At 50.3% G+C, this 24023-nt stretch overlaps 1 protein-coding gene across 1 annotated transcript in view; it reads right to left on the bottom strand.

The window, feature by feature from the left end:
* ADCK1 (aarF domain containing kinase 1) overlaps nt 1-24023 on the bottom strand; it is a 97556-nt gene that overhangs the window by 19226 nt on the left and 54307 nt on the right. Inside the window, exons 5-7 of the mRNA XM_040975227.1 lie at nt 21335-21493; nt 9164-9322; nt 2532-2648 (exon numbers count right to left, since the gene is read on the bottom strand). Of these exons, the coding sequence (XP_040831161.1) occupies nt 2532-2648; nt 9164-9322; nt 21335-21493 (435 nt within the window). The remainder of the gene's footprint in view (nt 1-2531; nt 2649-9163; nt 9323-21334; nt 21494-24023) is intronic.

The following is a 24023-nucleotide window of genomic DNA, read 5'->3' on the forward strand; positions in this document are numbered from 1 at the left end:
GAGCAGTTGGGACTCAAACAAGGGCTCCTATGGGATGCCAGTGTCACAGACCTCAGCCTCACCTGCTGTGCCACAGTGCCGGCCCCTGGGTCACCTTCTTGCATTAACCAGGATGTCACTCACTACTTTATCCTTGGGAATTTGGAACAAGGTCCCTGCCCCTTGTCATTTGTCTGTGCCTGTGATTTCCCTCCCTAGGGGATGTTTGTGGCCAGGCTGTCCTAAGGAGGGACAGGCCAATAGCCCAGATATGCTGAGGCCCATGACGCAGGGAGATGGGGCAGCCTCAGAACTCTGCCTACAACCCCCAGGACTGTGCAGTCTTTCACCACACACATACACACGTATGCACACAGACACACATACACACGTATGCACACAGACATGCATGCATCTCCTATCTAACAGGGTCGTTTCTGCAGAGTCAGGCCTGCCCTCATCTGCTTCCCACATGTCTGACTGCACAGCACAAGGCTCACAGCCCAACCCTGAGTAAGGATTTGGTGCTCCCAAATCAGGAAACCAAAGCGCTGCCACAGCCCCTCAAGCCCTACAAGCAAGGGATGCAATAAGGGCTAGGGGTTGAGAAATCAAGACACAATGGGACTGCATGGGTGGACATTTGAAGTGGAACAAAGATTCCAGAAAAAAAAGAAGAAAGAAAACCCACAGCTGATGACAACAATACCAGATCCCAAATGGTGACTCAGCTCAGTAATGAGCGACATTCTCTGGCGATATAAGTGGGAACAGCAGCCACCCTGCCGCGGATGACGGAATTCACTGAGTGCGGCCGGGGGAGTTCATCAGAGGGCCAGACAGGGTTTGTGTCTTTACCTGGATGATGGTTCAGTTCTGTGGCCAGAAAAAACATTTAACAGTTAAGACACCCATTGCCCCAAACCAACCAACGTGCCTATTCCTGGCTCCGGCTCCTGACTCCAGCTTCCCGACAATGCAGATCCCGGGAGGCAGCAGTAACGGCCCAAGTAATCGGCCACTCATGTGGACACCTGGATTGCAGTCCCGCTGCCTGGCTCAACCCCAACCCTTGCAGGAACCTGGAGAGTGAACCAGCAGATGGGGAGAAAACTTGGTGAGCTTACACAGGTGTCTTCTCTCTCTGAGCCTCGAAGGTCTCCTTTTACAGCTGCAGCAGGGCCTGGGCCCTGTAGCCAGGCAGCATCTACAGCACAAGGCGGTAAAGGAGCAAAGACCAAGAACCCACAGTAACAGTAAGAACATCCAGCATCCAACCACTGCTGGGGGCGCTCGCACACACCAGGCCCAGCCCTGTTCCTGTTTTGAAGTCCTCCAGTATTTCTTCCTTTTAAAAAAAAAAGATAATTTTAATTTTTTCTTTATTGAAAAAGCAGATATACAGAGAAGAGGAGAGACAGAGAGGAAGATCTTCTGTCTGCTGATTCACTCCCCAAGCGGCTGCAACGGCATGAGCTAAGCTGATTGGAAACCAGGAGCCATGAGCTTCTTCTGGGTCTCCCAGGCGTGTGCAGGGTCCCAAGGCTTTGAACCATCCTCCACTGCTTTCCCAGGCCACAAGCAGGGAGCTGGATGGGAAGCAGGGCCATCAGGACACAAACCGGCACACATATGGCACATGCAAGGCGAGGATTTTATCCACTAGGCTACCGCTCCAGGCCCCCTACAGCATTTCTTAAAAATTTGGTGCATAACATGGAAGAACATTTCCATGCAGTGCATCAGATGACCTTTGGTGTAAGCCAGAGGGCAGGGTTACATCCAGATGGTGCCATGGCTGCTGGGTAGTTTTGTGAGTAGTTACACACGTTGTACCAGCCACAGGGATCCTGGGAGGCAGATGGGAAAGAATGAGGGAAAAGCATGCAGTCATGCAGATTCATGTTCAAATGCCAGCTCCGGCCCTGCTGAGCTGCATGGCACAGGACTAACTGCTGAAGACATTTGGGCTTTCTCACCTGCAAATGGGGTTACCAGTACATACTCACAGGGACGTCCTGCCACACTGCCCCCTTCCCTTCCCCACTCCCTGGGCACAGGTCTCAATCGCACCCCACTTGCTGCCCAGGCAACAGCTGGAGGATTCTCCTTGGTGCCTGATTCCACCCAACGGTGGAGATATGAGCACAATGAATGCTGGTGGACGAGTACAACTTCAACCTTGCCGGGCAGACCCCGTGGTGATCAACAAGCAGGAAGGAGGTACAGATCCCGCCCACTTGTCCCGGAGACCAAGGGGGTGGGAGGTGGGGATGCACATCCCCCACTCCCCACCTTTCTGTTGCCCTGTGAAGCTGACCCAGCCTCCTTGCTCGGCATGGCCCTGCAGCCACTGTGTGCACAGAGTTGCATGAGGCGGCCGAGGAGGGTCTGCCTGCTCAGAACTCCACAGTTCCCCAGACACCAAGCCCACTTAAAGACCATGAGGCCAGGTCCCAAGGCCTCACCGGGGCACACTGATCCTCAGCGGGATGCCCCAGCCAGGCCTGAGAAGGGGCCCCTCAGACAGCGGCCCTGAGCTCTGCCCTCACCTCGTTGACGTCAATCTTGTTCTTCTCCATATAGTCTCGGTCGTTGACCTGGCCACCATCCACAAACTCCATCAGGAGGACACGCTTGGTGGACAGCTCCCAGTAGATCCGGGGCACCTAGGCAAGAGGTGACCGTGAGGATGGTCTGGGAGGCAGCAGGGGGGTGAGGAGCTTCACTAGGTGCTGTGAGCTTAGTGATGAGCACGGGGACCCCAAGGCCCAAGGGGGCCCTGGGCAGAAGCTGTGGATAACATGGGGCCTGCCAGGCAAGCTCCCCAGCCCTCTCCTTTAGAGAGCCCACTCTCCTGCCTGGGAGCCAAAGAACAGTTCCCCTGCAACTCCCCAGTGCCTGCCGCAGTTGAGAGCCAAAACAGCCCGACACTGGTGTTAAATGCTGTTACCCTCCCACATGCACCTGCCACCCACCCCGGTCACGAGAATCCCAAGGCCTGGCCTCAGATCTCTCTCCTGGGTAACAGACGGAGTCTACGCGTGTGTTGAGCGAATGAATGATGTTCTCACAGAGGATGCATTTTGTCTCTCACGCCAATGACCGCAAGCCAGATCTTAACCTAAAACCGAGTCCCAAACCTCGCTTTCTCCAGAGACAGTCAGACTAAATAACTACCCTATTCTACACAGTTCCAGCTCGTGAGATTTATGTGGACTGTTAGGGGACTCTGGGAAGCCATCTATTCTCTTCGTAAAAAGGGTGTTGTACAGTGCTGTTCTTCACCTTCCAGCCCTGAGCGTGAATATGATACCCAGAGCAGTGGCAGCCACCTTGTAGTCAGAGGTGCCAGCCTTGACATTACAACGCCACTGCAACAGGAGCAGCAATCACCTGCTGAGAGGCTTCCGGCTACACAAGGAAAATACATTCTTTTTCTGTAAGGTTAAAAGTCAGGCTTTACCAGCACACAGACATATAAGAAACAGATTGATAATCCCTCCAACTTCCTCTGACCCTGAAGATACCCCCAAGTCCAAAAGGGAGCATCTTTTTCCAGGTGCAGGCAAAAGATTGGCATGTACCAAGGGCTACCAGGCCATCACATGGGTGATACTGTGAGGACCACCCAGCCAGCAGTCACATCTCCTCCAAAGTTGACTTCCTCTGTTAGACACACCAACAGGGTATCCAACTTAAATGCTTTAGAGGATCCAGTCTCCTGGACCCTAAATTGAACCAGCAGGGAGGTGGCTAGTGACCCGCAGGTCAACAGCCCAACTTCCTGATGCTCTCTGTGCCAACAGCAGCTGAGTCTTGGACCAGTCACTGAACTCCAGGTCTCAGACTTCCTGGCTGGATGGAGCTGTTCTGGGCCACCTGCAGAAGGAGCTCTAGGGGCAGCAGGGCCATCCGGAGGGCCATCGGAAGGCCACATGCTTGAATTGGAACAGAAATTCTCAGGAAAAATTCAGATGTTACAATTGAGCCTGGTGCTGGGACAGAATGAGTCAAGCCACTACCAGCGATGCTGACCCCCATCAGAGCACTGCTGTTGGTCCCCGCTGCTCCACTTCTGATCCAGCTCCTTGTAAATGCACTTCAAGAAACAGCATAGGGCAGCCCTTGTGGGCAGGCCCAAGTTCCTGAAATCCATGTGGGAGAATCAAACAAGCTCCTGGCACCTAACCTGGCCTCATCCATCCCCAGCCACTGCAGGTCCCTGGGGAGTAAACCAACAAATGGAAGCTCTCTTTCTATCAATCCACCTTTCAAATAAATAGAATAAATCTTTAAAATGTTATTACAGTTCACTACTACCCTGTGGTTTTTGCCATTTGAAAATGTGAGTCCATAGAGAAGTCTGAGCTTCCGTCACTTTGAACTTAAAAGTTTGACTCTTTGGCATTTTTCAAAAAGCAGATTAAAAAAAAAATTGTGGCTTGTTTGTGCCTCCCAACAAGAGGGATGTGTGTTGGGCTTGAGTATGCCCCTTTGTCTGGAAAAACCTAAACTTGCCAGTGGGCACCCGGGGCCCAAGCTGGGATAGGAAGTCAGAGACTCCTACCACCGCCATCCCCATCCCGAGCTGGGCCTGCCTGGGGCAACTTAAGAAAGAGACCTGGGCAAAGAGGCTCAGGACCTGCTCATGGGAGACCTGGGGTGTGCTGGACTCACCCCTTCCTCCTCTGGGCCAGCGTCTCCTTCCAGTCGCCTCCAGCCAAGCCTAACAGCACACTGGGCCCCTTGCTTCCACTGCTTCAATCAGACAAGACTGAGACATCAGACCTGGGAGATGGGGCATGGCAGGGAAAAGGGGGTGAAGGTGGATGTTCTGGGGGGCTCAGGGAGGGCTGTGGGGGTCCCTCAATGGGTGGACTTTGGACACTAAGCTCAATTAGGAGGAGATTACCCCTAGATCACCACATGGGCAGGAGGCCTTAGGTATGGCGAGAGATTAAACTTGCCCCCGTGGCCTCTGTTTCTTCTATCAAGAAAGGAAAATGGGACCAAGGCAGGAGGAACTGTGCCTTTTCTGATGGAATTACCCACTACCCAATGGCAGGTCCTAGCGGTTGCCCCTTTGGCACAGAGCAGAGGCCCCATCTGTGGACTCAACCCATTCTCTCTCTCAAGGCCACACATGACCCCAAGGAAGGCACAGATTGTGGCCTCCCAGCCCACAATCCTTGGCTATCCACTTTGTCCTGAGCTGTGGTCACCCTATACATGAAGCAGCCCTGACTCCTTGGGACCAGCAGGCATGGCACGGGACTGCAGGCATGGCACGGGGCTGCAGCCCTCCCATGGCCAGCCTGAGCCTGAGTCTCAGGCAGCCCAGTACAGACCAGAAGTTGGGCTGCCAAGCCAAAGCCCCAGGCCGCACCCCACAAGCTGTGTGGCTGGGGTTAAGTCGCTGAGCTTCTCTAAGTGCCAGTTTCCCTGCCATCTAAGCAAATGACAGCTCCAGCAGAAGCAACGTTTCCCATTCCCTGCAAGCTCCCAGTCCCAGTCACTTGGTCAACACTGGGCTAAACTGTGTGCTGCCCCTGGACAGCCACGTAGACTTGGCGGCTTCTGGATACAGCAGGACCAAACAGCAGGGCAACAGACAGCTTGCTAAAATCCAGACCGTCATGAACAGCGAGGAAGGTGGGAGTTTCACGTGCTGCCTCCTCCCTTGCTGCTAAGCTGTGTCATCATGGGTGTCTCTGGACCTTTGATCTCCCCACTGAAGACACGGGGCTGACAACAGCCCTTCCCTATGGGACTGTTCTGAGCAAGAAGACAGAGAGCAACGCCGCAGTTATTCATGGCTAGCCTCTGTGCACACCAGAGCTTCTGAGAGTCTTAGCAAACCATGCTGCAGCTCCAGATCCAATTTCTGGAGTTTCAGGCTCCTTACTTCGCCTGGTGTGACGCTGCTCCCGAGAGCACCGACGCCCAGCCCCTCTCTCCATACGTGTCTCCTTCCAGCCCAGAATCCCGTGGGCAGAAGGCATGTCTTCTCCCTTCTGCCTGGGCTCTGGTTCACCCCCAGGTTGGCCACGAGCCTCTCTCCTGTGCCCATCCTGCACCCTCCCCGCTGCACACACAGCTCTGCTTGCCAAGGGCTGGTCTTGACCGTTCGGCCTGGCTGCCCCCTCTCTCCTCCTGGTCTGCTGGATGCTGCATTTGTATTCAGGGCTTGTCTGTGGCCCAGAGGTACACAGCACAGAGCGGAGGCCATTAAACCCCACAGAGTGGTGAAGGTGCCCGTTGGTGAGGCGCGAGCTCTTGGCTAAGGCTTCACAACACACAGATGTCGCGATGCGTGCCCATGAGCACAAGCTGCCTGTCCTCAGTTTTAAGAGCTGAGCTGGGTTTGCAGCACAAGACTTGCTTCCCACTTGCTACGTGTTTAGGCGAAATTAATTACTCTGGGGCCTTGGTTCCTCCCCTGTCTTAGGAATGATGTGTGAGTTCTGGAAGCAGTGGGTCAAATCAGTGCATCAATTATTTACCCATTTGGCATCCTTGTTTCAAAAATGTGTGTTATTATTATGATGACATGTCTTGGTCTGGCAGTTGTTAGCCGGCCTCAGCCAGGGGACGACTTTGCCGTTTCCATGGGAACAGTGCAGGAGATGGTTCTGTTTGGCTGGCTCATTGTTCTGGCTCTGAGGGGCACCCCTGCTGGGTAAAAGGCAGCAGAAAATCCCAAGAAGAACCCCCACCCAGGCTGGGAGTCAGGAAAGACACCTGACAGCCCTGGTTCCTCTAGTCATCAACTATCATCTGTGAAATGGGACGGTGGCAGTGGTAAGGATTTGGTGTCACAGCATCTCCACAGGGCCCAAGGCAGAAGCCGTGGGCCGTATGTACAGGCTCCCTGTGTACCGCCAACTCTTCTTGCAGCCCTCTGAGTTCTTCATCTCAGGTGCCTTTATGTCCAGTCTTTTGGGAATTCACTAAAACTAAGCATCTGGCTGGGCGCGATTCCACCTAGACTACAACATCACACTTGTGTGTTGCTTCCCTCACTTGGTGGAAAGGCTTCCAGAGCGGGGCCATAACCTTCAGTTCAGGAATACTCATCATAGAATAAAGGAACCTTCTAAAGAAAAAGGAGGCACACATGGCAGCAGATCGTAGTGACTGACTCCCCTGCATAGTTAGCTGATCCTCTGCATTCACCTGAGAGAGCCCAATGCGGGCAGAACTGGGGCTCTGAGCCTTAAGGCGGAGGCATCCCTACCAGGACAAGGCTGCACTTCTGGATTTGCTCACCCAAGAGGATCTGTCTGTCCCCTTCCATGAGAATTGCTGAGGCAACGCCAACCAGGCACACTGGATGCGGTAAGTCGGAGTAGACCTTGGATGCACTCAACAGACCAAACTGCTCCCACAACTTCATTCTCCACCAAAGCTGTGTGGTGTGGCATGGCGCTCATCACCACAGCTGAGGCTCTGCTTCCTGTCAGTCAAGCATCTGGGTCCTCAAGTGGCTAAAGAAACATGGGCCTTCAGCCATTGCAGCCCAACGACTTGGCTAGCAGAAATATAACCACCTGCCCCCCAACTCCACTTTTCATGATGATTCCAAAAGCCAGCTCCCCTTCAGTCCAGGAAAATGGAACCCTTCCCTTCCAGAGCTTCCAAGAAGAAAGCTTCCTGATTCGGCTCCCACGTGCTCTGTGAACATGCCCCAGGCCTCCTGAGGAAAGTGGGAAGGGATGATGCCTTCTGTCGTTAAACCCTCTGCAGACCACCAGAGTGGCCCCCTAGCAATCCAAGGGTATTCTTGGGGCAACAATTGTAAAACTCACTTACAATAAACCATGTTGGAGAACTGGCCTGGTAGGCATGCTTCTCTTTCATTCCCTTGCCTGGAATCACATAGGGAACATTGGCTTCCAGAAACCAGCTCCAGGGCCAGCTCCAGCAGGGCCATCTTGACCTGGCAGACCACAGAGTGCCTTCCAAGGCCTCAGAGCGCTCCCTCTCCTCAGGCACCTGCAGCAGTGACTTGGCACCATGTGACACTGTTCCCCACATTAAGTGCCTTCTGTAACCTGTGGCATTTCTGCTAGGATACTTATTTTGGGAAAAATAAAAAATATACACATACACAAACATTATGTACATTTTATATATATATATGTAATATATATATATATAGTGATGCCACTGCCACGATGGGGAATAGTTTGAGCATCATGCAGATTTTAAATTTGTCTCTTTACCCCCTCAGCCATGAGAAAGACCTATGATCAGAGAACGGCATCCAGCTGAACTGGGCCACGAAGGAGAGCATAGAACGTATGCTGACACCCCTTGACCACCACCCTCACCTGGTGCCATCAATGCCTGGCCCATTATAGCTGACCCACCTTCCAATAACTCGCTGCAACTCCAAAATGGCTGCTCTTATCATTCCTACCTCCCCAGCCAAGCGCGAGGTATAGCATGCGTACTGTGGCTTTATGTAGGTCTCAGCCATCAAACATGTGCACAACAGTGCCCTTTCTGTCCTCTGCCTTTTTCTGCATCAGTGATAAAGTTTGTGAGTGCTAGGCCCCTAATCCTATTTTCCAAAGGCCCTGTGGTTTCTGTTACGAGATTTAGCATACTATGGTGATTTTAAAGAACACATGTTGTGCTATAGCAGGACTAACTGTACATTAGATGAGTTAATGTAATAAACATGTGTTTGGAACCGTACTGGAGCATATTCTTGTTAGCTACTATCATCATCATCATCATCATCATTACCATTCCATGCTTCACAGAGGCAGAGACCATGGCATTTGAGGAGCTTTCCAAAAGTTTGCTGAAAATGAACATCATGAAGAACCTATGCCTAGATTTCAAAACGCTTTTGCATAAAATAAACTTTTTAATTCCATTTTCCACCAACTTTTGGACACACAGTTGCAAAGGCCCTTGTGCTCAGGGTCTTGGAATTATAGGTTATTCAATGTCAGTTTCATTGCCTGACAGGTCAGCAATCACATTTGGTATATCTTTATAAATCACCTCTGAGGACTTTCACGTGCACACATACAGTCCAGTGATAAGCCACTTGTCCTCAGACAGCAGATTCAGAAGGATATGCCCCACTCGAGTCCAGCTACCTCACTCTCCCTAGGCCGCCAAGCCCTGTCCCCACCCCCACTCCCTGTCATTCCACCCCTCATACCTTCAAGAAGTCGAAGTGCCGCAGCATCTGGGCTACTTTCTCGGCGTTCCTCCCCTCGTTGAGGAAGTCCAACTCCAATGGCAGGTTCTTCTTGGCTTCTTCAACCAGCCACATGAACTCAAACTCCGGGAACAACTGCTTCACAGCCAGCACGAGCACCTGCAGTTCACCAAAGTCCCCGTCAGTTGGTTTCCAGCCCTCCAGGAAGACAAGCACACTTCCTCTTCTGCTGCCTCAGTGTCCCCCAGAACAAGGGTCAGGTACACCCGGGTTGTCTGCACCAAATCAGAGATGATGGTGGCCCAACAGCCACTGCTAGCCTGTGAGGAGTCCTTCCCAATTACCCAGCAGTAGCCTAAGCTCTTTCAACTCTACTTAATCCTCACTACCACGCCAGGGCGCAACGAGACAAACATCTCATCAGCCCCTTGTATAGATAAGGTCACTGAGGCTCCGAACATTACATGATTTCTCCTGAAGCAACCAAGTGAGGAAATGGAAAGCTGGAATTCTGTTTGACTACCCAACTTCAAAGTCCCAGCTCTGAAGGACTTCACCAAACTAGGGCTACTGGCTCCAAGATGGTTCCTCATGGTCGCACTGACACCCAGTAGGCCACATCCACCATAACTGACTGTCCTTTCTTCCTTCCTTCCTTCCTTCCTTCCTTCCTTCCTTCCTTCCTTCCTTCCTTCCTCCCTTCCTTCTTTTCTTTGCTTTTGGTCCTCAAGCCTTTACAACAGATTGGATACCTCTCATCCAAAAATCTGAAACCAGACGTATTCCCAAATGCAAAACTGTTTGAACATAAATAGTGGTAACTGTCACACCTGACTTTGTGTGATAAGCTGCAGTTAAAAAGTAGATACACTAAAAATATTGTGTAAAATTACCTTCTGGGGGCAGGTATTCAGCCTCGTAGTTAGCATGCCTGTTAGGCTATCTGCAGCCCACAGCACAACACCTAGGTTCCACACCTGGTTATACTCCTTCATGCTATACTTCCTATACTTCATGCTAATGAGACCCTGGGAGTCAGCAGGTAATATCTCATATAACTAGGTCCCTCCTACCCATGTAAGGGACCTAGATTGAGTTCCCAGCACCCTGCTTCAGCCTGGCCCCACCATAATCACTATGGGCATTTGAGGAGCAAACCAGGAAAAAGGGCAGGGCTGGTATTTGGTATCTCTTTTCTCTCCCTCTTTCTTTTTCCTCTCCTTTCTTTCATCTACCCACACACTCCCTCTCAAATAAATTTTAAAACTCTTAAATGTCACCTTCAGGGCCTGGCAGCGTGGCCTAGTGGCTCAAGTCCTCGCCTTGAACATGCCAGGATCCCATATGGGCACTGGTTCTAATCCCAGCAGCCCTACTTCCCATCCAGCTCCCTGCTTGTGGCCTGGGAAAGCAGTCAAGGACGGCCCAAAGCCTTGGGACCCTGCACCCACATGGGAGACCTGGAAGAACTCCTGGTTCCCGGCTTTGGATTGGCATAGCTCCAGCCATTGCAGTCACTTGGGGAGTGAAGCATTGGATGGAAGATCTTCCTCCCTGTCTTTCCTCCTCCTCTCTGTATATCTGACTTTGCAATAAATATAAAATCATTTAAAAAGATTTCTATACAAGCTATGTGTATAATGTGCATATAAGAAATATAAATGAATTTTCTGTTTATACTTGAGTCCCCTCCCTAAAATATCTCAAGATCTGTTCACAAATATAAAAAAATCTGAAAAAAGTCTGAAAAATCTATAGTACCAAGTAATTTAGATAAGCAGTACTTAACCTGCATTGTTTTCTAAACTTTGTGTACATCTGAAATATTTCATAATAAAAAACTAAACAGGATGGACCTGGCACAATAGCCTAGTGACTAAAGTTCTTGCTTGGCATGTGCCAGGATCCCATATGGGAGCCGGTTCCTTTCCTGGCAGATCCACTTCCCATCCAGCTCCCTGCTTGTGGCCTGGGAAAGCAGTCGAGAATGGCTCAAAGCCTTGGGACCCTGCACCCACATGGGGAGACCCAGAAGAGGCTCCTGGCTCCTGGCTTCGGATGAGCTCAGCTCCAGCCAATTTGGCCACTTGGGGAGTGAACCAGAGGATGGAAGATCTTTCTCTCTGTTCCTCTTTATGTAAATCTGACTTTCCAATAAATAAATAAATCTTAAAACACACACACACACACACACACGAAAACGAAACTGAATAAGAGAACAAGGGCAAACAAGAGGAGCAAGCAGAAAGCAGCTTAACTCAGATGAAAAGCTGTTCAGATTTTTGGCATAGGGGTCCTACTGCAGTCTTACAAAATGATGACTAAGGGGTTTCAGATGACTGAACATGGCATGCAGAGATCAGTTGAATGTCATGACATGAATACCATGCGCAGAGAACAAGAGCCCAGTAGTGTGTGCAGAAATTTCCAGAACTCCATTTGAGGGCAGAGACTCAGATCTGAGGTCACCTGCCACCTAGGCTTTGAATGGAAGACAGTTTCACAAGTTCATGGATGATGGCTTGGTGGCAGGTGAGCAAGGGTGATGGCAAGGACATGGAAGGCGTCCCAGAGTACCAGGAGCAAAACACTGACAGCACCTCCCCTGTGACACTCAAATCTGTGGACTGGTCAGTTCAGGAATTTGTCCTATGCTTCAGTGAGTTCTCCAAAAACATTGACCTCCACCCCTGACTATATAAAGAAGATGGCAAAGAAAGGAGGGCAGGCTCTGTGGAGCAGCAAGTTGAACTGCTGCCTGCGATGGCAGCATCACACCCAGGCACTGGTTCAAGTGCTGGCTGCTCCACTTGCCATCCAGCTCTCTGCTAATACACCTGGGAAAGCAGCTGAAGGTAGCTCCCAATGCCTCAGCCCTAGCCACACACATGGGCGACCCTGATGGAGTCCTGGTTCCTGCGTTCTGACTGACCCAGCCTCTGCCACTGCGGCCAGTTGGAGGCTGAACCAGCAGAAGGATGATCTTGCCCTGTCTGTTCTTCTCTAAACACTCTGCCTTTCTAATAAATTATAACAAGTCTTCCCATAAAAACACAGGCCTATAGGTACCCAAATTCCTTCCCCTTCCAATCTTCGCAGGATAAGCATCAGTTATAAGCCCTGTCTTAGAATCTTTTTTGTTTGTTTTAGACTCTTACGTTGCTGAACCCAACAATGTGATAGGCGAAAAGAATATAAAAAAAATCAGCCTCTACCGAGGCCATCACCACAGACATGCATGGCTTTGCTTTCAAACCCCACGCTCTAGGGGAGGAGCCAGGCATCACTCTAAACAGCTCAGCACGCAGCACTGGTACACTTAGTCTCTACCAAAATCTCCTATAATTATGTTAGGTGGCAGTCTAAATTTCTTTCCAGGCTTGCTGAGTCTCTCCTGGGCTAGACCTGTGACCTTACAACAATCGATTCAATTTTGTTTCTGTTTATGTCACACAAAACCAGCAGAGATGTGGTGCCTGAGAGGCCTGGGCCAATGTCTCAGACCCAGACACCCAGACACCCAGACTCCCTGGCATCCTGCCAGGTGCGCCCAAGACTGCCCTGTGGACACCTAAGAGGGGATGGGGCAGGTGCACAGGAAACAGGAACAATGCACTCGGGCCGGGGCCAAGGACACACACAGCACCAGACACCTGAACCCCACCTTCTGTGCTCCAAAGGGGCACAGACAAGCTGCATGGCATTTTGCCTTAGTTTGAATTCCAGGGCACCCCAGGGACCCTTGTTATCTCGGCCAGCAATTACTGACCACGCTCTAGGCAGAGAACCTGGGTCAGTCACAGGCATACACAGGGCCCCACCTGTAGCCCAGTGAGGTCCACTCCAACAACACTTCTTCGCCATCACCATGTGTCATGGTTATTTGTGAGATTGGTAATTATCATTAATATCCCAATAGTGCTGAAAGGTCCATTAAAGACTTTTCTGTTCCCAATCAATGCTATAATTAGTCACTACTAATGCTATCGATTAGTATTAATATCAAATGCCATTAATCATAAAGTCACAGATTTTATTAATATACCATGCTAATGACTAATTAGAGCAACCTCATTAATAACTGAAAAAACTTGACTTATAAAACTGGCTGCCACAGCACTGTGAGAGTGGCATGTCACTGCCCTGGTCCCTCTCATCCCCAGAAGATACAGCTCAAGGTCAGCAAGCAATGCCTGCAACCACACACGGGACCCAGCTCGATCCTGTATACACTGCGCTTCTTCCAAGGCCCACCGCCACCCCTGGTGAAGCTCAGTGCATAAATTGGACCCAACCAAAGACTGGTAGCAATAACTAAATAACCAAGAGCACCAGACTGTGACAAAAGGTATGTAAATGGGATCTCTTTCTGTGTCAGAATGTCACACTGCACTGACCGTAGGCAAGCTAAATTGTGGACTGCAAAACCACAGACAGGAAGAGAATTCATGTACCTTAAACTCAGAGGGCCAACACTTGTAAAATAAACACCTTCCTCTCACTTCGCCCTCTGATCAATCCCCTTGGGAATCTCTCCTAAGCAGCTTCACTTTTTCCCTTTTGGCAACAGATGCAATCAACTAAAACAAAAACAGGTGGTGTGAGCAAGCGGCCTTTGGGATATTTTTCCCGAAATGTGACTTCTCTAAAAATTCCTTGCAACAGCCACTGTTGTCATCCCTGCCGCGCACACTCCACACTCGGTAGGTGTTTGCTGAATATGCCCATGAATGAGCAAGTGAATACACAGATGAATGAGCAAATGGGTTCTTAGAAGGTTTGCTCTGTCCTGTTACTGAGATCAACTGACTCTCCGGTTTCCGAGATTTCAGTGGAAAAAAATGAATTAACTCAGAATTGTGGCGAAGTAGTTTCAGAATGCCTGAGGATTCAACTGTTTTTGCTTAAAGATTTATTTATCTGAAAGACAATGATGGTAGGGAACAGAGGAGGAGGGAGTGAGGTAGTAAGGGAAGAACGAAGGAGGAAGGGAGGGGGAGAGAAAGAATATTCTGACTGGGTCACTTTCCTCTGGCCTCAGCAGAAGCCCAGAACTCATCCAGGTCTCCCATGTGGGTAACAAGGGCCCAAGCCCTTGGGACATCTTCTGTTGCTTCCCCAGGCACATTAGTAGGGAACTGGATCGGAAGCAGAGCAGACAGGACTCAAATTAGCACTCCAACATGGGATACCAGCATTACAGGTGGCAGCTTAGCTCACTGTGCCACAATGCCAGCCTCCTGATAAATCTTGATTTAATCTGGACTCTTCTAAAATCAATCACACTGCGTTCAATAATTAATACTTCCTTCAAGGTTTAAAAAAAAAATCAACTGTTTTTCCCATGCGGTCATTAGCTCACCAGTGGACCAAACAATTGTGGGCCACACAAAAACACAATGGGAAAAAAAAAAGGAGAGTTGCACAAAAGTTGCAAAACTAGTGGGTTTTTCTTATGGTAGCAAAAAATGGAAATTATCATTATTTAGTACCTCCTACATGCCAGGCATTGTACTACAAGGCACTTGATACACATACTCACATTCTTTTTCTTGCAGGAAGGAGATAGGTCTTAGGAGATTAAAGTGCTTTTTAAAGTCAGGCAGTTTGTAATTGTCAAAAGAGGGTCTGGACCCAGTTTTTTCTGGTTCTTTCTTTATGGAGCCTCACCTTACGTGACACAATATAGGGCACTCTCATAGGAAGCCTGTGATAAGCCAGAGAAAGAGCATTGCGAGCTGTAAAATGCAACTGAACGCAAGTTACTCTTATCAAGTTATTAAATAATACAAAAGAAATAACGTTCCATGGAAAAACAGCACATTCAAATAGCATGCCTACGCTGATTCAAACTGATAAAAAGGGATGTGAGACAAGAATCAAGAAATCAGTTTGGAGGGATGTAAATAGCTTGTCATTCACAGGGTTGATCTTTGTCTTGCTAAGTTATCAAAGTGCACACCTTTTAGAACACAGTATTATTGAGTGAAGAGAAATTTCCAGGAGATAGCCTCTGTCTCTATTTTATATACAAATTGTTCAAATAAAATCAGCTGTTGGAACCCATGCTGACATACACATTACCTAGCCACCCACTGTTTCAGCAACACAGAAGAGAAACAAGATGACAACATGCACTGAAGTGATGCTCAAAAAAAAGTCAGAACTATGAGCATCCCAGGTCCTTGTCAGAGACCCTGGGGATGGGCCAGATGACAGCAAGCAGTGGACTAGGTCCTGGCACACGAGCCCAGAGTCCCTTCTGCCCCAACACAGCTCCATGCCTTGGGGACAGTGACACATGGACTGCATGGTATTTGGCCATGAGTGTGAATCCTTAGGGGGTGATGGGACAAGAAGCTGTTCATGAGTAAGGCCTGAGACATGACTAGGAGCAACTCAGGCTGACGGCCTCACCTCTGACTCACAGACCATCCAAGTCCTGCCCTGGTTATAAGTAGTGAGAATGACAGTGAGATGCAACCCACTAGGCCCCCAGGACCATGGGCAGACAGAAGTGCTGCAAAGCCAGTCTGCCAGCCAATGGACAGACTGTGCCTCACCAGCTCACCCCTGCCTGCTGATTCATGGTTCCAAGCTCTGAGCTCAATTAGTCTGGCTCTGGACAGCCACTCGAATCAATAAAAGTCACTGGCAGTGCATCTAGAAGGAGAGTTGCCCCAGCGATGAAAGGGACAATATCAGGTGATGATGACAAAGCTGAAAAGCAGTCTCGGCTGAGCCTGCCTCTTTTGTGCAAAGTCATCAACACCACTGGATTCGTAGATATCAACAGAGTCAACCTCCACTCCGATGCCATTATGCAACAGCCTAGCCCACAGATTGCAAATACTAGGTGCTACTTGTTATTTGGTGTCAGCCCAACAGCTACTTCCCTTACCTTCCTGGCTAAGAGAACCTCAACTGAATGTAACCCACATACCTTACAAGGAAGGCAGGCCTTACTCACCCAAGGCAGTGTATCATAACCTGTCTAAGATAAGCCAATCAAGGCAGTCTCACCTCTCTTGCCATGACTGAGGCATGGGTGTTGCTTCTGGTCAATAAGAAATGCAGGGAATTCTGCTAGGGAACTCCTTTCCAACAAGGAACGTAAACACAAAGACAGTGGCATCCAAGTACCACCTTCATAGGACACTGGGAACTGTACAAATGTTTGGGTCCTCGGAGCAACACTAACTTAGGAGGACAAAATGGGTATGAAGCTTGCAGGGTGAAAGATGGAAAGACTGAGTTCTCCACACTGCAACGAGGAAGTCTGCAACAGCAAGCACTGTTTCCAGATGCCTTGGCACAGAACACAACAGGGGTAGTCGTCATCTATATCACCTCAGTTACATGTTCTGCTTTCTTCAGCCAAAATTGTCCCCCAGTCAGCTGCTCTCAAAAAGTTCACTCCCAAAGACATCCATCTGCCTCTGTCCTCATAGCAAATACAAAGGTGCTTCAAAAAGTTCATGGAGGGCCCAGCACAGTAGCCTAATGGCTAAAGTCCTCGCATTGCACACACCATGATCCCCTATGGGAACCAGTTCTAATCCTGGCAACCCTGCTTCCCATCCAGCTCCCTGCTTGTGGCCTAGGAAAGCAGTCGAGGATGGCCCAAAGCCTTGGGACCCTGCACCTGCATGTGAGACCCAGAGGAGAGGTTCCATGTTCCTGGGTTCAGACTGGCTGAGCTCCAGTCATTACAGCCGCTTGGGGAGTGAAACATCAGAGGAAGATCATCCTCTCTGTCTCTTTGTATAACTGAATTTCCAATAAAAATAAATCTTTTTTTAAAAAGCTCATGGAAAATGGAATAGACAGTTTATTTTTGGTGAAATACTTGCAGTTCTCTTGCGACAGGCATGTTCCACAGACTTTCTGAAGATCCCACACACAGGTATGGATTTACAAGCTCACTTTCTAAACTACAAATACCTAGGGTTGAGCTAGTCATTCCCTCTTTGTTGTGAATTATTTGAATCAGACTGGCTTCCTCTCAAGGCCAGGCTAGGATCAGTCACAGGAATGGGGAGAGTGGGAGTGGGACAGCGGGAGAGAAACTTAAGGGCACACAAGGCCCGAACTGGCCTAAAAGGGACAGAGAAGGCTACGCAGAAAGACGGCTTTGCTCTAACCTTCCCGGAGGTAAGTCCTGCTGTGCCCTGGAAACTGATGTCGCACCAAGCAAGCTTGGATGTCATCTTTGCGGCACTGTCATCCTAAAACCAAGACCCCAGTGAGGTCTGGTCTAGTGAGCTCTCCCGCTGGGTTCTTCCTGGTTTTGTGGCAGGGAATGGTCCCAAGATGGAACTCTGCCACCAAAGACCCAGCCCAGTGAGAACGTGGAGCTCCCCAGGCTGCTGCCAACACTGTGAGGGTAGCAGCTTCATGGCCACTGCCCGCTGCTCTCAGGGAGGCTGTGAGTACGGCCAGAGCCCGGGCAGGGCCTGAGCCAGCCACTGCTGAGGAGCTGCTCTGTACTCTGCACATGGCCTGCCAGGCCACGCTGTCCAAGAAAGGCAGCTCACGCTTCTCTCGCAGTGGAAGATGCCAGCTCTTTATTACTGTTATTATCGCTATTGACCTCATGGCCGCCGTTACTGAAGCAGCCAGCAAAGCTCTGAGCAGAAAGAAGAGACAGCTGTCACTCCAGGTCCAGGGACCCTGAAGGCACTATGGGGAAAGAAGCTGACTCCTGTCTGAATCACAAGTGACCAGGAAGCCCAGGGATCCTCCAGCCATGGCTGCTGTGTGCTTACAGACAGGTGCTGTACAAACACCAAGCGGACGGAAGACCCGGGCCACTCGGCAGCTATTCTTAACTTCCACTTCTCCAGAGCCTCACAGCCAGCTCCCACCCCTCATGCTTGGCAGATGGTCCTGCCTCCTACTCCAGACCAAAAACAGAGGCCAGCAGGCTGGCATGCATGGCCCTGCCCAACTCCCTCCATCTCCCTCTGGGCCCGACATGCTCATCTGTACCAGCCTCTCTGCCTTCTTCTGGTCCCAGTACCAGGGCTCTTGAGAGGTTCATGCGTCCACTACGTTCCTTGTGCCCACCACTTCAATCTAAACTCGACCTTGATCTAGAAAGTACTCTCTCCGCTATGTTCCAGTCCATCAGCCGCAAGCCTATTCCAGCAACCCAGGGACTTAACCCCAAGCCCTGCTCCAGCCACCACCCTAACTTGCCCCAACCTTCTGCAACCAACCATTTGCCATTAAGTCTCTACTTCCTTGGGTCTCAGTTCTCTCTCCCTGTGTTCCCATGGTTACGGCAGCATCATGCCCAACCTCAAACACACTTTTGTTCAGGACTGGACTAATCTGATGTCCCTCTTGATCACATTGAGGAATTCTGACATAATTGGCCAAAATGAATGCAACAATCTCTCCCATTTTAAAACACTTCCAGACCCTGCCACACCATTAAGGGGGAGGAAGGAGTGCATGTGTCTAATGTGTCTGTTTCTTCACTCCCCAACTACACAGACTTTTGTGATCCTATCAACAGGAAGGAAAAGGAAACACCATCTGGCTTCTATGGCTGGGAGCTAAACAAGGATGAGGCTCCAGTTTGATTTTCTGGAAACACCTGCTCTTAGGGGTCCAGGCACCACCCAACAAGGAAGCCCACAGAGCTGTGTGAAGGCCTGGGTGGAGGAAACCAAGGCCCTGAGCTGCCAGACAATAGCCAGCACCAATTTCTCAAGTTTTAAGCCTTACAAGTGAGCCAACCTTGAGCATGGACCTTCCAACCTCCACCCATGCCACAGAAGCTGGGGGCCACATGAAACACAACCAACAGGGCCAACACGCAGATTCACGGGCGAAGCACATGACTGTTGCAGGAAGACACTGAGTTCTGGGATGGCTCATCACCCATCACCAGTTAAGTGACACTGTGCTGGCTTCCACCTGGTTCTCCTCCCACCTCTCTGGCCATGGCTTCTTCACCCACTGGGTTTCATTCCTCTGATGGTGATGTTCATCTCAGTCTGTCCTTCCCTCCTAGATTTCTATAGACAATCCAAAGATCTTGATCATTCACCCAATTCCACCACCATGAGTCTCCTTCCTCATAAATCCAGAATCTATATTACAACCCAAACTCCAGATGGACACAGACATTTCTATTTGAAATAATTGACAGCACATATGTTGCCCCGCACAGCTGCTTGCTCCCTCACCACTCTGCTCCAAGACCACATCTTTACCCTCAGAAGATACTCCATTCCCCAGGGTCCACTGCCCATTTGCTTCCTCCTAGATTTGGCCAATGAGCAATGAGCAACATGACAGGAATTTCAGCAACTAAGAGAAGGTGAAAAAAAAAAAACTGCCTCAATCAACATCTGTGTGGTTCTAACTCCCAAGCCATACATTTCCAGAATACAGGTCCCACGGGGCAAGCTTCTGCCAAGGGACTCCCAGCTCCTGAGAGCCACCTCCTCTATGTCCCTCCAACCTCAAGGAGGCGAGAGGGTTGGGGAGTAGCTTCCTGCCACTCACTGCTATCTCAGCAATCCCATTTGCTGGTAGGCCCATTCTCTGTTTGGACTATGTCAAGCAAATTCCTTTGCCCTACCTGGGCAGTGACTGATGCACCTATGCAAAGGCACTCACAGGGAATCCCTGGAAACCCAAATCCTCAGGGATATTTCCGCCTCTTCCTCCTCATTCCTACCAACCCAGATGAAGCTGGGTACCAGATCCTGGTAAGTCCCCCACCTTGAATTCACCCCTCTCCTCCACCCTCATGACATTCCCTTATTCCACGCCACCATGTCTTTCCCAAATCAGCACAGCAGCCCTCCAGCTGGTCTCCTGGAGATAGTCCCTCTGCCTTCTGATGCAGCCTCCAGACTGCCAGCAGACTTCTATTTGCTATGCACATCTGATCACAAGAGCCCCTGATTAAAATTCTTCCACAGTTCCCCACTGACTGCAGGAGGAAATCAGATCTGCTCAGCCCCACAAACAAAAAGTTTGTGGTAAAGACCATCAATTGTTTGCAAAATTGTTTGTACTTTCCAGGAATTTTTTGAAGACCCCTTGTGTGTATGCATTTCAACTTTAAAAAAAAAAAAAACAACAAAATAAACTTATCTTTTAACTCCATTTCCTATGACTTCTGTCGACATAGCCTGTTGTGTCCTGAGTGCTGACAAGGCATGCTCTGGTACCCCGAGCCTGGAGTCTGGGTAAACTGGCCAGCCCACCTGCTGGCCTCACTCCAGCTGCTTCCAGCTTGCATCCCCTGGAAGAGTTCCCCCAGCACATTCTGAGCTTGAGCTTGTGGCCATCCCTCCCTACACCAGGCTGCCCTTCTCCTGCACCATGCACCTATGGTGCACAGGCTCCTCAGGGGTTCACTCAAATCTCCCCTCCCAGGATGCCCACACCCCACGTCACGCTTGCACTCAGGCCCTGACTCTGCTCCCAGCTCCAGCTTCCTGCTGAGGCACATCCTGGGAGGCAGCAGCCGACAGCCAAGGAGTTGGGTCCCTGCCACATGGAAGTGTCCCTAGTTCCTGGCTTCGGCTTGACCCAGCCCTAGCATTGCAGCCATTTGGGAAGTAAATCAGCAGAACACAATAAGAAATCAGAGGAAGGAAGGGGAAAGGGGACAGCAAACAGAAAAGGCAGGAAAAGACATGCTGGGCTACCTGCCTCCCTATGGAGGGTGCTACTCTTGACCCAAGCAGTGGGGGCTCACACCCCCACCTGGGGCCACAGTTTTCCCAGAACCACATTCAGGCAAGAAAACCCACAGCTGCTTCCATGTGTCCACATGTGGGTAACTACACACTCCCATTTGTATGTATTCAAGTAACTACAGCATAACTTTTTCTACCCCAAGAAAGCCCCTATGGTTTTCCTCAATTCTACCCATGATCCCTGGAATCCCCTTGGCCCCAACAGCTGCTTGGCCTGTTATAAGACCGCCAGAGAGTCCCCAGGGACAAATGGGGATCTAGCCAGTCTCCCCACCGCCAGGACCCTGGGGCTTCAGAGCTGCCCTGGCACCCCCTTGTTGCAGTCATAGCTCTCATCTCTGACCTCACTGCATCTGCCACTTTGAGCCAGTTCTACAGAGAAGGCCCCCATCCCAGGGCAACACAGGCTGAGGATGAAAGAAGCAGGAAGGGACACACTCACCTCCATCAGGAGAAGGTCCTTGGAGCTCTGGGCCTGCACCTTTGGGTGCTGAACCTTCACGGCCACCGTCCGCCCATCATGCAGCACCGCCTTGTGGACCTGGGCCAGGGAAGCTGCCCCCAGAGGGGTGTCATCGAAGCTCACAAACAAGTCATGGATCTGTCGGGGGAGGAAAGAGGACAGGACACTTCAGAAGATGGCCCAATGAGGTGAGAGGGGCTGGGAAGATGGGCTGGAGGCAGGGCTGCCCAGTATCCAGCTTCAGGCTCTGAGGCCCTGGCCACCTCCCTCACAGGCCAAAGCTGTGCCACAATGTCCAGAACATTCAAGAGTGCATCATATGCCCATTTACTCCCTGTTGTACCTCCTGGAGAGATGACAAAAAGTCATTAGAACATGTGCCCAGGATTGGAATCCAATGCAAGCTGGTCTGATTCCACCATCACCAAGGAGCTTCAAGCACCCAGGCCTGGCTCTGAGTATAGCAACTAAGTCCGACCCAGACAGCAGTGCCAGTGATGATCCCAAGCCCTTCCCCAGCTGGGCTTCCAGCCACAGCTCAGCGGCAAGGCTTCCCAAAGTGCCAGCCTCCCCTGCCCTGTGGGGCCTCACTTTCCCTGTGAAGTGGAAAATATATTTCTTTCCCTTGAATCTTCTCCTTCCTCCCTCCTTCCCTCTTGGAAATGCCATCCCATGTCCCTGGAAAAGATTGTCCTTCTGATTCTAGATGATCATGGCTATGTGGTCCAGATATTCTACCAGACGGAAGGTTGAGCCCCCAGTGTCTTTCCCAAGATTGGCCAAGGCTAAAGTTGGAGTCCTTCTCTCTATTTCTGTAAGCTTCTGTCTAGCTTACACAATTCCCAGAGTCCAGTGGTTCTCACACACACAACACACACAGATATGCACAGAGACACATATATGTGCAGGTATCCAAACATGTATAAGGTCTGCCCTCTGATTCAGATTCTATACTCAGATTTAATTGCATGGGCACTGAACATGCACAGACTTCTCCTTGTTCATATTCTCTAAACAATACCATATAATCAATATTCACACAGCATGCACACCACACTGGGTACTGAAGTTACCTAGAGATGTTTTAAAATCTGTGGGAAGATTACATAGGCTCTACGCCAATATCACTCCATAGTAATACAAGGGCATGAGTGTCCCTAGAGCTCAGAAAACCCAGAGGTCTTGAGACTCCAAGATAGCTGTGTGCAGCCACACCCCTCCCTGCCTGCCCCAACCTCGCAGGTTCTCCTGCTTTGAGGAATCCTTGTTCCGTGCCCCTTCTTCCCTCCGACCCCCATCCTGTAGCCACTCTGTCTTGCCCCTCAGCCCCTCTTCCTTCCTCAGTCCTCAGGAATCGCACTGTCCCCCGTTGACAAGGCAGCACTGTGACCCTGTTGCTTTTGCTTCATGAGTCGCTCCCTGCATCCCTGCCACCTTCCATGTAACTCACTAAACTCCATTCCATCTACTAAGGTTCCATAGATGCTAGCAGCCCAAGCCATTGGGGAGGAGCCAATGGACTTCCAACACCGGAGACAAGGGTGGGAGGGGCCTTCCTACTCCCTACTTCCTCATTGGGTGGGTCCTTCTTCTCTCCTATCAAAACTCTAGTTTTCCCTGCACCTAAACAATGCACCTGACTTTTCCTATTTTTGGTGATTCTAGGCTCCTGGGGGCAAGGTTCCTCCCCCAGCTCCCTGGCATCTCTCAGTACAAGAACATTTGATCACAAACCTGACCATGGGATGGGAGAAGCCCAGCACCATTATCACCCTAAGAATCCCTGAGGACAAGAACTCTACAAGTGCAGGGGATTTGTACTGTTCCCTGTAGCTTCTGCACCCAGCATGAGGCTGGAACTAGTCAACATCAGACAGGTGCTTAACTGAACCCACTGTTCTCTCCACTGGACAACGAAATCCATCCTTCCTTCCCCTTGAAATGCTAGAGCTTCTTGCTCCCAAATGTGCAACCTTCCACAATACTGAAGTACACATCAGCTGTAGGGTTTACCTAGGTGGGGTCCTCCTGTAACTCCCTGGTGGGTGGGAGACTGTCTCAGCCAATCAGAACCCCACTCAGTCCACATCGAGTCGTTCACAGCAGCCCAATTGGCCCAATCAGACTCAACGATTTTGCTTTCATTTGAACTGTAGAAGAGGTTCTTTTTGTTGAACTTGAGCAAAGAAACCTAAATGAGCTGTAACTGCCAAGAGTCACATCACAAGGAAGAAAGTGGAGCCAGGAAACCAAGGGACTAAGTCCTGTTGGTGACCCTTGACCTAGCCATACCTGAGCACCTGCCCTATAATCCTTCCCAGTTTCAGCCTGACATCACATACAGCTCAAGGGGCTCTGATTGACACAACACATCCCCAGGCCCTGTTGGGATAAATGGAAGAGACAGAGGTATGAAGCACAAGCTGGCCAAGAGGCTCAGGAAATGCGAATTCATTTCCTCCCCACCCCTTTCTGGGATGGGGATCCAGGAACCGAAGGGAAGGAAGCTCTTCAGCACAATCCCTGGCCTTGACAGTGACATCAACACTAGTCCTAAAAAGAGGGCCAAGGACAATGTTTCTGGAGCAGAGCTGTGACTACAGGCCCTCAACCCCAGGTACCTGCAACAGCCCAATCTTCCTGCTGCAAATGTGGGGCTACCTACCCT

Source organism: Ochotona curzoniae, unplaced genomic scaffold (assembly GCF_017591425.1).
Source record: "Ochotona curzoniae isolate NIBS_2020 unplaced genomic scaffold, NIBS_Ocur_1.0 contig_2688, whole genome shotgun sequence".
Lineage (NCBI taxonomy): Eukaryota > Metazoa > Chordata > Mammalia > Lagomorpha > Ochotonidae > Ochotona > Ochotona curzoniae.